At 36.6% G+C, this 14,780-nt stretch overlaps 1 protein-coding gene across 11 annotated transcripts in view; it reads right to left on the bottom strand.

Annotated features, from left to right (window-relative positions):
- The window catches only part of ANAPC10 (anaphase promoting complex subunit 10), a 262,048-nt gene that overhangs the window by 176,090 nt on the left and 71,178 nt on the right, over positions 1 to 14,780 (bottom strand). For 2 of the 11 annotated variants that reach the window (XM_047857171.1, XM_047857174.1), the window contains exon 1: positions 747 to 886. The exons of 3 other annotated variants lie outside the window; for them this stretch is intronic. In XM_047857171.1, coding sequence (XP_047713127.1) covers positions 747 to 805 — 59 coding nt within the window. In that variant the 5' untranslated portion in view covers positions 806 to 886. Of the gene's footprint in view, positions 1 to 267; positions 887 to 5,892; positions 5,982 to 13,707; positions 13,735 to 13,987; positions 14,035 to 14,317; positions 14,481 to 14,780 lie in introns of those variants that run through there. 6 more of the 11 variants (XM_047857177.1, XM_047857178.1, XM_047857176.1 and 3 more) reach the window with 6 other exon arrangements.

Raw genomic sequence — 14,780 nt, 5'->3', positions numbered from 1 at the left:
ACACAGAAGTAGAAAAGTAATACATAAGGGCATCAGATGAATAATGAATACTGAAAAGTGTATATGAGACTAGTGAAAATTCCATGTTTAAAAAGGTTGAGGGTTTTACAAATATTTGTAACTAACCCAAAAAGATATAACAAAATGAGACAATTCCCAGTGTTAATTTGGAATAAACATTTCTTCAATATTTCACTATTTGACCATAATCTTGTTTGGCCAATTTAATCAGCTTCTTATAAAATATGTGTTTTAGAGGCAACCTACATAGTAGCTATTCCACCTAGTGGCAGGAGAAGCAATGTAATGGACCACAACATCAGCACCACTGCCAGACCAAAGCCTATTAAGTCACTTCTGAATAGGAGCTACCACATTTCCTTAATATTCCTTCTTTAATATCAGCTGCTGTGCTGCAAAGACTACAATGGTAAAAACTACAGGTAAATAGAATCCATTAGAGTTTCTCTATGAAATTATCTTTCAGCTTGGCTCTGGGATTCTGCTTCCTACACCAGCCTCTTAGTCATTACCTCTACTCTGGCTATGATTTAAGAGCAGGTGTACCCCTCCAAGGATACACTGATTAACTCCACCATAAACAAAACTCGCATAAAAAAAAAACAAAAACAGAAGTGATTCATCAATAAAAACCATGTAAAATATTAAGTACAAAGTTGCTTATATGTCTTTTGCTGTTGCTAATCACATATCCCTGGAAAAATTAATGAATAAGGAATAACTACTTAATAGTTGTTTCAATAAAATTGTCCTCTACTCTCCACTCTATCTTTTCCTCCTTCATTAACCATAGCTGTGACTTGATAAAATTCTATAGAACTCAATGAGAACTGTCAACACAAAGCAACAGATTCTGGAATTTTAACTATCCTTTCACTTAAGAAGGAATAGAACCAGTTTACAGCAATGATGACCTACTTGTAGAGAAAAAAAAAGTCTAATATGATCCAAAAGAAACTTCAGAAGTTCCAAATGTGCTAAAAGTTAAGAATACCACAAAAGCAGCTTAACAAGTTAGAGGGAATCCGACTCAAATAGCTCAGTATGGAAAGCAAGCTCTTTTGCCCTAGTGAGGAAGGCAACTACGTAAGAAGGTGACTTTGAGGTCAAAACCAGTCAACTTGCCGCAGATGGTCAAGACATTCATTTTGGATAGTAAGTGAGAAAAAGTTTCTATACAGAAAAATGTATTCCAAAAATTGTTCCTAGAAAGTTACGATTACATAGCTTAAATGGTCTTAAAGTGTCCTAGTTTTTTTTTTTAAAGAGGTCTAACAAAAACAAAAGAACTAGTAGAGTGTCCTACTAATCTACACAAACAATTTTGAGTAAATTTGAAATTAATGTCAATTAAAAACAATAATTTCATCAAAAACCTAAAGTGGGAAAGAAATGTTAAGAAGAAACTGCGGAAAAACTTTTGACAACAACAAAACTTGGAAAGCCAAGTTAACCAGACTTAACTATCATTTAAAAAGAAATCTCGTAAATATAAATACATGCACAACACGAAAATCATGCTTTAGTTTTAGTTTATGTTTTAGTTGTAAAGGAAGGCTAAAAGTCTTAGCTAATGAATAATCAGGAAATGATAGGAATAGATAAACATATGTAGTATAGTGGAAACAACATCAGATCAGATGTCAAAATAAGACAAAGATCTGAATTTCACTTCTAATCTTGAGTTTAAGCAAATTACTTATCTGTGCTAAATGTTTACTTCCCCAAGTGTTGAATCATGTGAAATTGTCATTTTAAAAAATGTTTATTTTTGAGAGAGAGAGAGAGAGAGAGAGTGGGGAGGGGCAGAGAAAGAGGGGGAGAGAGAGAATGCCAAGCAGGCACTGTGCTGCTCAATCTCATGAATCGTGAGATCATGACCTGAGCCAAAATCAAGAGTCGGATGCTTAACCAACTGAGCCACCCAGGCACCCCCGAATTGTTATTTTTGTAGATCAAAAATAAAAGGAGGATAATTTTACTTCTGTATACTTTTTAAGCTTTCCTCATAGGAATGTTGTAATATAACAATAGAAGTGTCATTATTGCTCAATCCATGGGACACTTTAGTTTGAAACTTCTTATCCTTTCTACATAACCAGAGGCAAAATCTTAATTGAAATGTTCTCATGGCCTCTGTGATTTCACCTTCTTCAGATATTCTTCCTACCTTTCTCTTCTTTTCTTTGTCTTTCTGGAAACTCCTTGGCTGTTCCTTAAGTGTTGTATTCCTCAGAGTGCTGTCCTAAAACTAGTCTCACAACACAGAGTTTAATTTACACAATTGTCTTACATAATCTTGTCCAGACCCATGACTTCAGATACCTCAAGTGGCCATATGCTAATGACTTAACATTTTTTATCTCCTTTGTAAGAGACAACTTCTGAAGGGACGAGCAAGGGACCTAGGAAGGCAAGGCAAGATAGAAAGATTCCACCACAAAAGCCACATAAGAAAGGTCTAGACTTTAAACGTGTCTCCTTTAAACAGAAGAGAATGGAATAGTTTGTGGCTGACCAATGTTCCTGCTGAAAATAACTGCAGGTAAAATACAACCATCATTATAGAGTTATCAGAGAGCTGCTAAGCAAGAAGAACTAGAGGGGGCCAGGATGTTGGGGAAGAGAGAATCTCAGAGAGGTTACTGGTCTTCACCTACTTCAATCATGGGCAGGGGGTGGGGCATTTACTGATTCTGGGATGAGACAAGATGCTGAGTATTGTGGTCTTGCCCAGGCAGAGAGTTGCTTCTTGAAGCCAGAGAAACATGCAGGGTTATTACTAGAAGTGTTTCAGAAAAGACAAAATTAGAGACTTCAAGAGCTTCAAGCACACATCTTTCCCCTCAAAATATTTGCCACACTGTGAAACTGCCTGAAATGGGAGGCTGAAAGGATAAGCAAGTGGTCTCTGAGAGCAGAACTGAGTTTCTGGTAATCTCTCAGGGCCAAGGAAACAAGTACTAGAGTCTAGAACATGCCAAGGGGAAGGAACCCATCAGGCCCCTCAAAGAAAGCCCTGAACAGCTGTGATGTAGGAATATTAAAGAATAGAGGTAGACAGAACGTTACCAAAACAACACAGCCCCAACTCAACTTGGAGACTGACAGGAGTGAAGCTACCCAGTCTACTGCTCTAGCCCAGGAAAAAGCGAACTCTCCCTGAAGAGAGAAAATAGAGAGCAGCACTGTCCAGCAGAAAAATAGGGCAGCCACAAATGTGACCCATGTACACAATTTAAAATTTCCTAATAATTACATTTTCAAAAGTCAAAAGAAACAGGTCAAATTAATTTTATATTTAGTATATAAAAATAACACTTCACCATGTGATCAATATAAAAAGTTGTTAATGGAATACTTTACATTATTTTTTGTTGTACCAAAAAATTCAGCATTTTACAATTACGGCATACCTCAATTAGGATTAGTCACATTTCAAATGCTTAAAATTAAAAGTCACATGCAGCTAGTGGGACTGTATGAATAGCATAAATCTAGACCTGCAAAAACATTTTCTCCCAATGTCCAGCAATCAATGAAAAATTGCTATTAATATGCTTAAGAAATTAAGAGGCCAACATGAAGAAAAAAGACAGAAACTAGACAGAAAAAAGACAGAAAATAGAAAATGAAAAGATAAATAATTTCATGTGAGTATTGGAATATATTTTTAAATGTAAATTATAGAGCTGAAAATAAAATATTTGCAATCAAGAATTCATCAGACTGATTAGTAAGTTATCTATAGGAAAAGATAAAATGGACATATTCTTCAAAAAAATTATCAAAGCTAAAAAAGAAGAAATAGAAAATATGATTAGAACTGTGCCTGTTAAGGAAACTGCCTCATAATTTAAAATCTATCACAACACTCCAATTCCAGATGATTTTGCCAGTCAATTCTTCCAAAAATTCAAAGAGAAAAGTGTATCAATTTTGCATAAAGCCTTAGAGAATAAAAAGAGGAAGAACGCTTTTAACTGTTTCTATGAAGGCACCACAAGATTAGTTCCAAAACTTGGTAAGGACATTAAGAAAGAAAATTACAGACTAATCTTTCTCATGACAACAAATAAAAAATTTTAGAACAAAATATTAGTAAATCAAATCAAACGATAAAGATAAAGGATAATATATCACAGGCAAATGGGGTTTATTCCAGGTATACGAGGTTAGAATATCATTTGAAAATTAATGTAATTGACTTCACCAATAGAAGAAAGGAGAAAAATAATACAATCATCTTGGTGACGCAAAAACAGCATTTCAAAAATTCAATACCCATTTATAATTTAAAAACCCTTAGCAAATAGGAACAGAATGCAATTTCCTTAATATGAAAAACAGCATCTTTCAAACAAATAACCTACAGCATTCATATACAATGGTGAAATCTTGAAAACTTTCTCAGTGAGATTATAAACAAAACCAGATTACCACCACTTCTATTTAACATTGTACTGAAGGTTTTAAGCAGTGAAATATTGCAAGGAAAATGGAAAGAAATGGAGGAGAGAGAAGTAGAAGGAAGGAGACAGGATAAAAAGGATGCCAAACGAAGAAAAAAATAACATTATTTGTAAGTTATATGACTGCAGATCTAGAAGATACAAAAGAATCTATTAACTATTAGAATTAATAAGAAAATTTAACAAGGTCACTGGATACAAGGTCAACATAAAGGTATAACTAAAAGAGCAGGTAATTAGTGGAAAGATATAGTAGACTAATGGAACAGCTAAGAGACTTCAGAAGCAGACCCACACATTTACAGCCATTTGATTAATGTCAGAGATGACACTCTGGTGCAGTAGAGGAAAGATGGTCTCTTCAAATAATGATGCTGGACATTCTGGTCTTCCCTTTGGGAGAAAAAACATAATTTTGACTCCCACAATTCCCACCATAAACAAAAATGAGCTCCAGTTGGATTTAGATCTAAATGTCAAAGGTAAAATGTCAGAAGCTTTTTTTAGAAGAAAATAAAACATGTTTGTAACCTTGGAGTAGATAAAATTTTTAGGACACAAAAAGTACTCATCGATAAATATTGATCAGCTATCTTAAAACTAAGAACTTCTGTTCATTAAAAGACACAATTAAGAAAGTGGAAAAAACAAGCCACAGACTGGAAAATATGTCTATCTCCAGCAAAGGACACCTATCTTGAGAATACAATATACACATATATAATATAGATATAGATATAGATATAGAGATAGAGATATACACACAATATACAAAGAGTATATATCCAACACATGTTCAACAGTGTATACTCAAATGTTCACAAGAGTATTAATTATAATAGCCAGAGTATCCAAATACATATTGACAGATTAAAAAATTGGAATAAATCACAAAATGGAATATTCTACAGTCAACGAGAATGAACAATCTACAACTACCCAATTACATAGATAACTCTCACAAACATGTTGAGTAAAAGGAGCCAGATGCAAAAAAGTACAGGCACAGGGCACCTGGCTGGCTCAGTCTGAAGAGCAGGCCACTCTTGATCTCAGGGTTGTGGGTTCAAGCCCCATGTTGGGAGTAGAGCTTACTTCAAAAAAAAAAAAAAAAAGTATAGGCACAATATGATTCCATCTTTATAAAGTAAAACATCACAAAATAAAAACAAAAAGATTTTAAAAACACAGGTGAGAGTAATCCATATTGTTACAAGTCAGAATAATGATTAGCTTTGAGGAAGCATAAGGAAACATAAAGGGGGTTTCTGGATTTTTATTTGGTTGCTGGTTATATAGGTCTGTTTAGTTTGGGAAAATTCAGTGAGCTTTTCACTTATGATATATGGACTTTATTGTTTCAATATAAAAATTTTAAATTAAAAAAAAAGACCCAGACCTTTCTGCTCTGTCATGCTGTGTGTCTATGTTGTCTGCAGCAGCTGCAAGCATCATGCTCTCACACAATATCCAAAAAGGCTTTCTCCTCTGTTAATTATGAAGAAAAATATTTTCCAGAAGCTATCAGATTTCCCACTGGCCAGGTCTGCGTCACATGTCTATGCATTAACCGAAAGGGAAGTTGGAAATGGAGACTCGGGCATTTTCTATTTTTATTGTGGAAAGTGGTCTCTGTTGGCAGGGAAGAAAGATGGAGGAAGAATGCTACATAAGGTAATCAACACTATCTGCTACCCAGGATTATTATTAGTAGCCTCTTAACTAATCTTGCCATAGCTACTTGTCTTCTTCCAATCTAAGCTTGGATTAGCAGCAGAGTCACTAGATAAAAATGTAAAGTTGAAAAACCTTTCTTTAGCTTCTCATTTTAATAGGAATAAATCCACAATCCTGCATGATCTGGTCTCTGCTTACCTCTTCAGCCTTATCCTGCATGGTCTCTCACCTATATTTTAGTCATATAACCTGCAATAATGCAAAAACAAATTTACATTGTACAGGAAACTGGTTCTGAGCATACTCCAAAGATCAAGAGATGACAGAAGTATTAATTGTATGTCACTGAAAATGGGTCAACTCTCATGGATATATATGGTCATGAATATCTTAGGGTTATATATGGGAGCAAAGATTTTTTAAAATTTTAATGATTTGCTTGGAAAACGAGAAAACAAAAGAGATAGAAAATCAGTGGCTCAATGCAGGAGGTATAAGAGCTAACAAGTGTGAATTCAGAAGGAACAGAGCAAACAGAGAGCAAAAATATGAAAGAATATAAGAGCACCTCCCAGAACTAAAGGACAGGTGCCTCCTTACTGATGGAATCCACTGAACCCCCAGCACAATAAAGAAAACACACACACCAAACACACACACACACACACACACACACACACACACACACACACAATCATGGCATAGCAGCATGACATTTCTGAACATGAAGGGTAAGGAGATTATAAAAGCTTCTATAGAGAAGAACCGATCACATGCAAAGCATCAGGAATCAAAAGTGGTGTTGTATTTCTCAACCTTTACACTGAAAACTATGAGGCAATGGAGAATGTGCTTAAAATTCTGATGAAAAATTATTTCCAAACTAGAATTCCATACCCAGCCAAATCATCCCTCAAGGGTGAGATTAAAATAAACTTTTCAGTCATGCAAGGTTTCAACAATTTTACCTCCCATGTGGAGGATGCATTCCACCGAAAAAAGAAGTAAATAAAAAAGATGAAGACCTGGGATGCAGGAAACAAGGGATCTACCAAAAGAGAAGATGAAGGAAATTCCCAGGATGATGTTGAAGGGATGTCTTAAGCAGATAGCTGTCAGACCGGGTCGTCTGAGAAACAGATACCAAGACATGCATAGAACTTAGAACTTAGAAATGCCAGAAATTTATTAGGGGAAACATCTGTGAGAGAACATGGGGAGGGAGCCGGGGAGGCTGGAAGAACCGTCAGATAGTGATGCAGGTCTGACCTCAGGGGAAGGAGACAGGGAGGGAAGGTTGGAAAGTTGGGTGGACATGTGTTAGACTGCAGTGCAGTTCTAGGGAACGTTCAGCAAGGCCATCAGGGTTCAGCCAAGGTTGCCTGTCAGAGGACTCTAGAGTCCCCAGGAATGAGCTGCTTTCGTACCCCTGCTGTTTCGGTCACTGGCTGGGGGCAGACTGCAGGAGCACATAGGCTCTGCGCAAACGTGGAGATGGATTTCAGAGAGCAGCAGCTGGGGCCATCAATCAGTTACTCCCCACAGTCAGAGATCTGAGAAGAATATTCTCATGGCCACCTGTGATGACTCTACAATGTGCCACGGTGGCTAGCCTAAACTACATTTCCCAGGATTCCCTTCCTCACATGTTTCTGGTTATGTGGAATATTTTCATGCACAAGATTTGGAGGGCAGAAGTGAAGCAGCAGCCATTTGGTTTTTTACAAAAACTTGAGTTGAGGTAGGTGCTCTTGTAGATCACACGTGCTGTCACTATCTGCTAGTCCCCCTTACTGTCATCGGCATGCAGCCAGGCATGTAACTGCTCCACCTTCCTCCTGCAGTTCTCGGACTCCTGGGACAGGTGTGTTTACTCCATAATGAAGGGCATCCGCTTCTTCTGCAGGACACTCACATCACAAGGTTGGAGGCAGTGAGAACTGAGGTGGATTCTAATTCATCTAGTTTGTGCTGATGGGTTCCAGCTTCTCTTTGCTCTCCACCACTCTACATTCATGTTCACTTATGATTTCCTATGCTATGAATTTCAAGCTCCAGCATCAGACATGAAAGCAACAGCCTTAGAATTTACCCATCTTCCACTGTGTAAGGTAAACTCCCTGTATAAACACCCTATTACATACCTCCACCCACCCTCTCCACACACGTATACACATACGTATGTGTGTGTGTATACATATATATATATGTATATATATATATATATATATATATATGCTGCATGCACATGTACACACACACACACACACACACACACACACACACACACACACTCTAGTGCTCTGCTTCTCTGATTGAATTTACACTGACACACTGGCTGAGCTGGAGATCCAGGAAGGATGTCTTCAAGAAAAACGTGGAACCGAGAGAGGACACATGACTATTTCAAAAGGTATTTTAACCATAAAATACCTAGGAATAGATCTAACCAAAGAAGTGGAAAATCTATACACTGAAAACTATAGGAAGCTTATGAAAGACATTGAAGAAGACACCAAAAAAATGGAAGAAGATTCCATGTTCCTGGATAGGAAGAACAAATATTGTGAACATGTCGATACTACCCAAAGCAATCTACATATTCCACACAATCCATATCAAGGTAACACCAGCATTCTCCACGGAGCTAGAACAAACACTCCTAAAATTCATATGGAACCAGAAAAGACCCCGAATAGCCAAAGCAATCTTGAAAAAGAAAACCAAAGCAGGAGGCATCACAATCCCAGACTTCAAGCTATACTACAAAGCTGTAATCATCAAGACAGTATGGTACTGGCACAAGAACAGACACTCGGATCAATGGAATAGAATAGAGAACCCAAAAATGGACCCACAAACGTATGGCCAACTAATCTTTGACAAAGCAGGAAAGAATATCCAATGGAGTAAAGACAGTCTCTTCAGCAAGTGGTGCTGGGAAAACTGGACAGCAACATGCAGAAGAATGAACTTGGACCACTTTCTTACACCATACACAAAAATAAACTCAAAATGGATGAAAGACCTCCATGTAAGACAGGAAGCCATCAAAATCCTTGAGGAGAAAGCGGGCAAAAACCTCTTTGGTCTTGGCTGCAGCAACTTCTTACTCAACACGTCTCCGGAGGCAAGTGAAACAAAAGCAAAAATGAACTACTGGGACCTCATCAAAATAAAAAGCTTCTGCACAACGAAGGAAACCATCAGCAAAACTAAAAGGCAACCGACAGAATGGGAGAATATTTGCAAATGGCATATCAGATAAAGGGTTAGTATCCAAAATCTATAAAGAACTTATCAAACTCAACACCCAAAAAACAAATAATCCAGTGAAGAAATGGGCAAAAGACATGAATAGACACTTATCCAAAGAAGACATCCAGATGGCCAACTGACACATGAAAAAATGCTCCACATCACTCATCATGAGGGAAATGCAAATCAAAACCACAATGAGATACCACCTTACACCTGTCAGAATGGCTAACATTAACAACTCAGGCAACAACAGATGTTGGCGAGGATGTAGAGAAAGAGATCTCTTTTGCATTGCTGGTGGGAATGCAAGCTGGTGCAGCCACTCTGGAAAACAGTATGGAGGTTCCTGACAAAACTAAAAATAGAACTACCCTAGGACCCAGCAATTGCACTACTAGGCATTTATCCACGGAATACAAGTGTGCTGTTTCGAAGGGACACATGCACCCCCATGTTTGTAGTAGCACTATCAACAATAGCCAAAGTATTAAAGAGCCCAAATGTCCATCAATGGATGAATGGGTAAAGAAGATGTGGTATATATATATACAATGGAGTATTACTCAGCAATCCAAAAGAATGAAATCTTGCCATTTGCAACTATGTGGATGGAACTGGAGGGTATTATGGTAAGTGAAATTAGTCAGTCAGAGAAAGACAAATATCTATGACTTCACTCATATGAGGACTTTAAGAGACAAAACAGATGAACATAAGGGAATGGAAACAAAAAGAATATAAAAACAGGGAGGGGGACAAAGCATAAGAGACTCATAAATATGGAGAACAAACAGAGGGTTACTGGAGGGAGTGTGGGAGAGGGGATGGGCTAAATGGGTAAGGGGCCCTAAGGAATCTACTCCTGAAATGATTGTTGCACTACATGCTAACTAATTTGGATGTAAATTTTAAAAAATAAAAAATAAAAAATAAAATAAAATTTAAAAAGGTATTTTATAGGTCGGCAAGAAAACTCAGGGATATACTGATACTGATAACATTTTAAACATTAAGAAAAAAAGGAGGCAACTATTAATTCCAGAAAAATGAAATTATACATATAAAGGAAATTTAAGCATAGGACATGACATGAATCGGGTATGAACAATACTTATGTGGTCATAATAATGAAAATGTGCATAATCAGCAAATACCATGAAAAGTCACACCAGGAAGATGAAGAGAAGGGAAGTCTATGAGAGAAGAAATGGGATTATAGGGCTAAATCCAATATTTCATAGTTAAGACACCATTAGATCATGTCTTTAAATACAGATTGGTACCCATACATTCAGAGTTGTATGTATGTAGTATAGAGATCTATGTACACATATTATTTAAAAATATGAAAGCAAATACATGAAAAAAGGCTAAAATAACTAAGAGGATTGCTCCTAAGGAGTGGGATAGGAGTGTGGGATAGGGAGATAGGTGCTACTACTATAAATGCTGTCACAATCCTTTCAGACTTTTAACCTATGTACATGTTTCACTATAGTAAAAATACACTTAAACTTCAAAATTAAACTCAAAAAGGGAAGTGTAAAAAATTCAACATTAAGGTAACTGAAAATTAAAGACTAAGACTCATAAAGCTGGCAAAAACAAAAAAAAAATAGAGGCAAAATTTGACAGTATCAAGTCTAACCCACTTAGAGTTCCAAATCATGCACTAACCGGGGCGACTGGGAGGCTCAGCAGGTTAAGCACCCGACTTCAGCTCAGATCATGATCTTGTGGTTTGTGGATTTGAGTCCTGAGTCAGGTTCTCTGCTGTCAGCACAGAGTCGGCTTCACATGCTTGGTCTCCCTCTCTCTCTGCCCCTTCCCACCCCTCTCTCTAAAATAAATAAACATTTAAAAAAACAAACAAAAAAACACGAAAAACAAAAACAGGGGTGCCTGGGTGGCTGCGTTGGTTTAGCATCAACTTCAGCTCAGGTCATGATCTCACGGCTCATGAGTTAAAGTCCCACATCGGGCTCTGTGCTGACAGAGCCTCAGCCTGCTTTGGATTCTGTGACTCCCTCTCTCTCTGTCCCTCCCCTGCTCATGCTCTCTTTCTCTTCCTCTCTCAAAAATAAACAAACAAAAAAACCCATGCAGCACTAACCTACTACTAAGGATGCATATAGGTGGTAAAACTATAAAGAAAGCTAAGAAATTACTATAAAAAAGTTAGCAATACTGGTTACCTCTAAAGAGCAGAGATAGGATTGTGATAGTGAAGGAAAGAGGTATACTCCCAACTTCTGGGATGCTCATAAGGTTCTATTTCTTACACTAGATAGGTTATATACACATATAAACTGTATGAGTGTTTTGTAAACTTTGGGGAGGAGGGAGCATTAAGCACATGAATGAAACTCCAGCACACAGTTGTAGAACTTCTCATACTACATAGAAAGGTTAGCTTTTTCCTAGTCCTTGTTATTCCAAATGAATTATAATATGCTGTTAAATGAGCTCTAAAATAAATGAATGTTTATTGCATTTACAAGGTAAATTTATCTACAAGGATAACATTGATCTTTTATCTCAGAACAAAAATGAAGTAATTTGTATGTACAGCAGATCTGAGAAAATGTTATGCAAATATATACAATTTTGGACTTTTCACATACATGAGTAATTTTTAAGTAAATTAAAAAGTACATTAATTCTATCCCCTAAATCTTACAACAAGGAAAGGCTAGAGATAGCTTTGAGCACACGTCAGTAATGCATCTAAGCAAACAGGCTGTTTAATGGCCTACCATTTTATTGTAAAGCATTGAAAAACAATGGGAAAAACAGGAATTTAAGATCTGAAAAAATCACTATAAAATGCTTTTTATAATAATCATTTAACCGCCAAGTAAAAAAGTTGCTTGTTTAAAAAAATTCCAGTTGAAGAAGGATACATGGAGACCCAATTATTTTTTAAAAAGAACTTTCAGGGGCATCTGGGTGGCTCAGTCAGTTGAGTGTCCGACTCCTGATTTCGGCTTAGGTCATGATCCTACAGCAGCAATATCAAGCCCTTCATCAGGCTCTGTGCTGCCACTCTCCCCCACTCTTGCTTGCTCACTCTTTCTCTCTCTCAAAATAAAAAAAATTTAATTCTAAAAAAATTTTTTTAATTAAAAAAACATTCAATTTGGTAATGAATCTTTAAAAAGTCTTTTCACAATCAAGCTGCCTTCAAAAGGACTATTAAAAAGCTAACTAGGGCAAGGCCTATAAGAAGCAGGTGACAAACTCAAGTTACATTTAATCAAGAGACATCTAAAATTTTCACTGTAAGGGCATCACAATTATATGATAGCAATGAATAAAAAACAGAATTCTAACTTCTATATAATCATAAATATACTTTCAGGAGATGTGGGGCTCTGAAGCAACTACAAAGGTAACAGGAAGTATTTAGAAGTGGATGAAAGAGACCTTCATTAATTAGGGCTGATTCCAAGTTTTCTGGCCTTATGACTTTTCTTTTTCCATGAGATAATAATAGTTCATAACAACTAACATGTTTGGAACACTTACTCTTTGCCAGGCATTGTTTTAGGAGTTTTACACGTACTGATTTATTCTAGTAATACATGCAACAGTCCTACGATGTACACTATTTTCATCTTCATTTTGTACACAAGAAATCTGAGGCACAGAGAAGGCAAACTTCCCAAGGTTCATAGTGAAGTGGCAGTGCAGGAACTCAAACCCCAGCAGATGACTCCCAAGCCCATTGCTCTTGGATCTTTATCAATCCAAAGACATAAATGTATAGCCAATAGTTATGTGTAGTTAAACCCAATTTCAAAAGATTATATGGAAAAGCATAGTGGTGGATGCTTTTATAGCCTATAAAAACATTACCAGTTGTCAAGGCTTTGCTCCTTTCAACTACCATTTATTGAGCTGCTACCATGTGCCAGGCACTTAACATACATTTATTTTAATCCTTCCGACACCACATCCCTAATTTACAGCTGAGGGACCTAGAGTTCACAGAGAGGTTATATAGTTTGCTGAGGGTCACCTCACTGGTGAAGGAGGAAGCCAGGATTTGAAAGCAATTTCCCTGCCAAAACTGTGAACATCAAAGTAATAAAACAGTCTTAAAATATGTCTGTCTGGAATAAAAATAAAACAAGAATATATTCTGAGATGAGTACAAGTGAATAAATATTGGCAATTCAGAAAGCTACAATACTGTATATTCTTTAAAGAGATGTGGAACTACACTGGGGAGAAAATAGGAAAATACCTCAACTGTGTGAAAAGTCCCACAATATTCACTGTTTTCTATTAGTGATAGTACCTAGAAGTAAAGCACGACAATGGGAATAAATGAAATTCTGGTTACAGGTCTAGGCAAAGGTCAAAACCCATGATACATCCCGGTTACATTAAAAATTAAAATGTAAACATCTCTAGTATTCTCAATAACAGCTGAAGTAGCTCACCCACACATATAAATTTTGTCTGCCAGGTCTGTGATTTCCATTGATTCCATAATTCACATATATAATAGATTTTGTTTATGGAAGTATTTTAAAAACTCAAAAACTCACCTTATAATTTATTTTCAGAAGTGTTTATCCAAATCTGGAATATCTGTCTAGAATAGTTCAGGTGGAGTTATACAAAATGAATATTTTGGAGCAAGAAGTAATGAATTTTATTTTATACAGATTTTAAAAGCTCTGAAGTAACTATATAACTTATTGCTTAAATACTATGAAATTTGACTTCATCTTGATGTGAATTACTACAATTTTAAGAAAAATGTTAACTTGTTTCCTAAAACTGCAATCAGTGACAACTGAGTAGAAAAAGCAAAGCCATTTTTGTTCTATTCACATGCACCAACAAACATCCCAGTGGGGAAATGGCAGTGTGCCAGGTTGCCTTGTGAGCAATTAGGCTTCGTGGCAATCAGGAGACTCAGGAGTCTTAGGCCCTTAGAAAACTAGTATGTTAAGGACGTGGTGCTTTCACTTCGCTTTCCGAGAAACGTATGCGAGATATATCTTGTGTACAGGACAATTTCTTCCATCTTCAGGACTGAAAGGTTAAGACAACGAATAAGAAGCAAATTGAGGAAAACATTTGAGAGATTAGTCAGAATCATTGCCTACTGGACCTTATGACTAAATGTAATAACTGGTCCCAGGTAGACAGTAAATTCATCCTAATAATCAGAAGTAATGATAACTAAAAGATTCTTGGGATTGTTATGAAATGCAGTTATAAGTGCATTTTAATTAGTCAAGAAATTCAGAATGGAATTCACAGGCAAACAAACTGAAATTACCTATGAAAAAGAGTTGAAATGGGTAAAAACCCAATATCAGCAGAGATGTG

Source organism: Prionailurus viverrinus, chromosome B1 (assembly GCF_022837055.1).
Source record: "Prionailurus viverrinus isolate Anna chromosome B1, UM_Priviv_1.0, whole genome shotgun sequence".
Classification (NCBI taxonomy): domain Eukaryota; kingdom Metazoa; phylum Chordata; class Mammalia; order Carnivora; family Felidae; genus Prionailurus; species Prionailurus viverrinus.
This window is presented reverse-complemented; position numbering and strand designations above follow the sequence as displayed.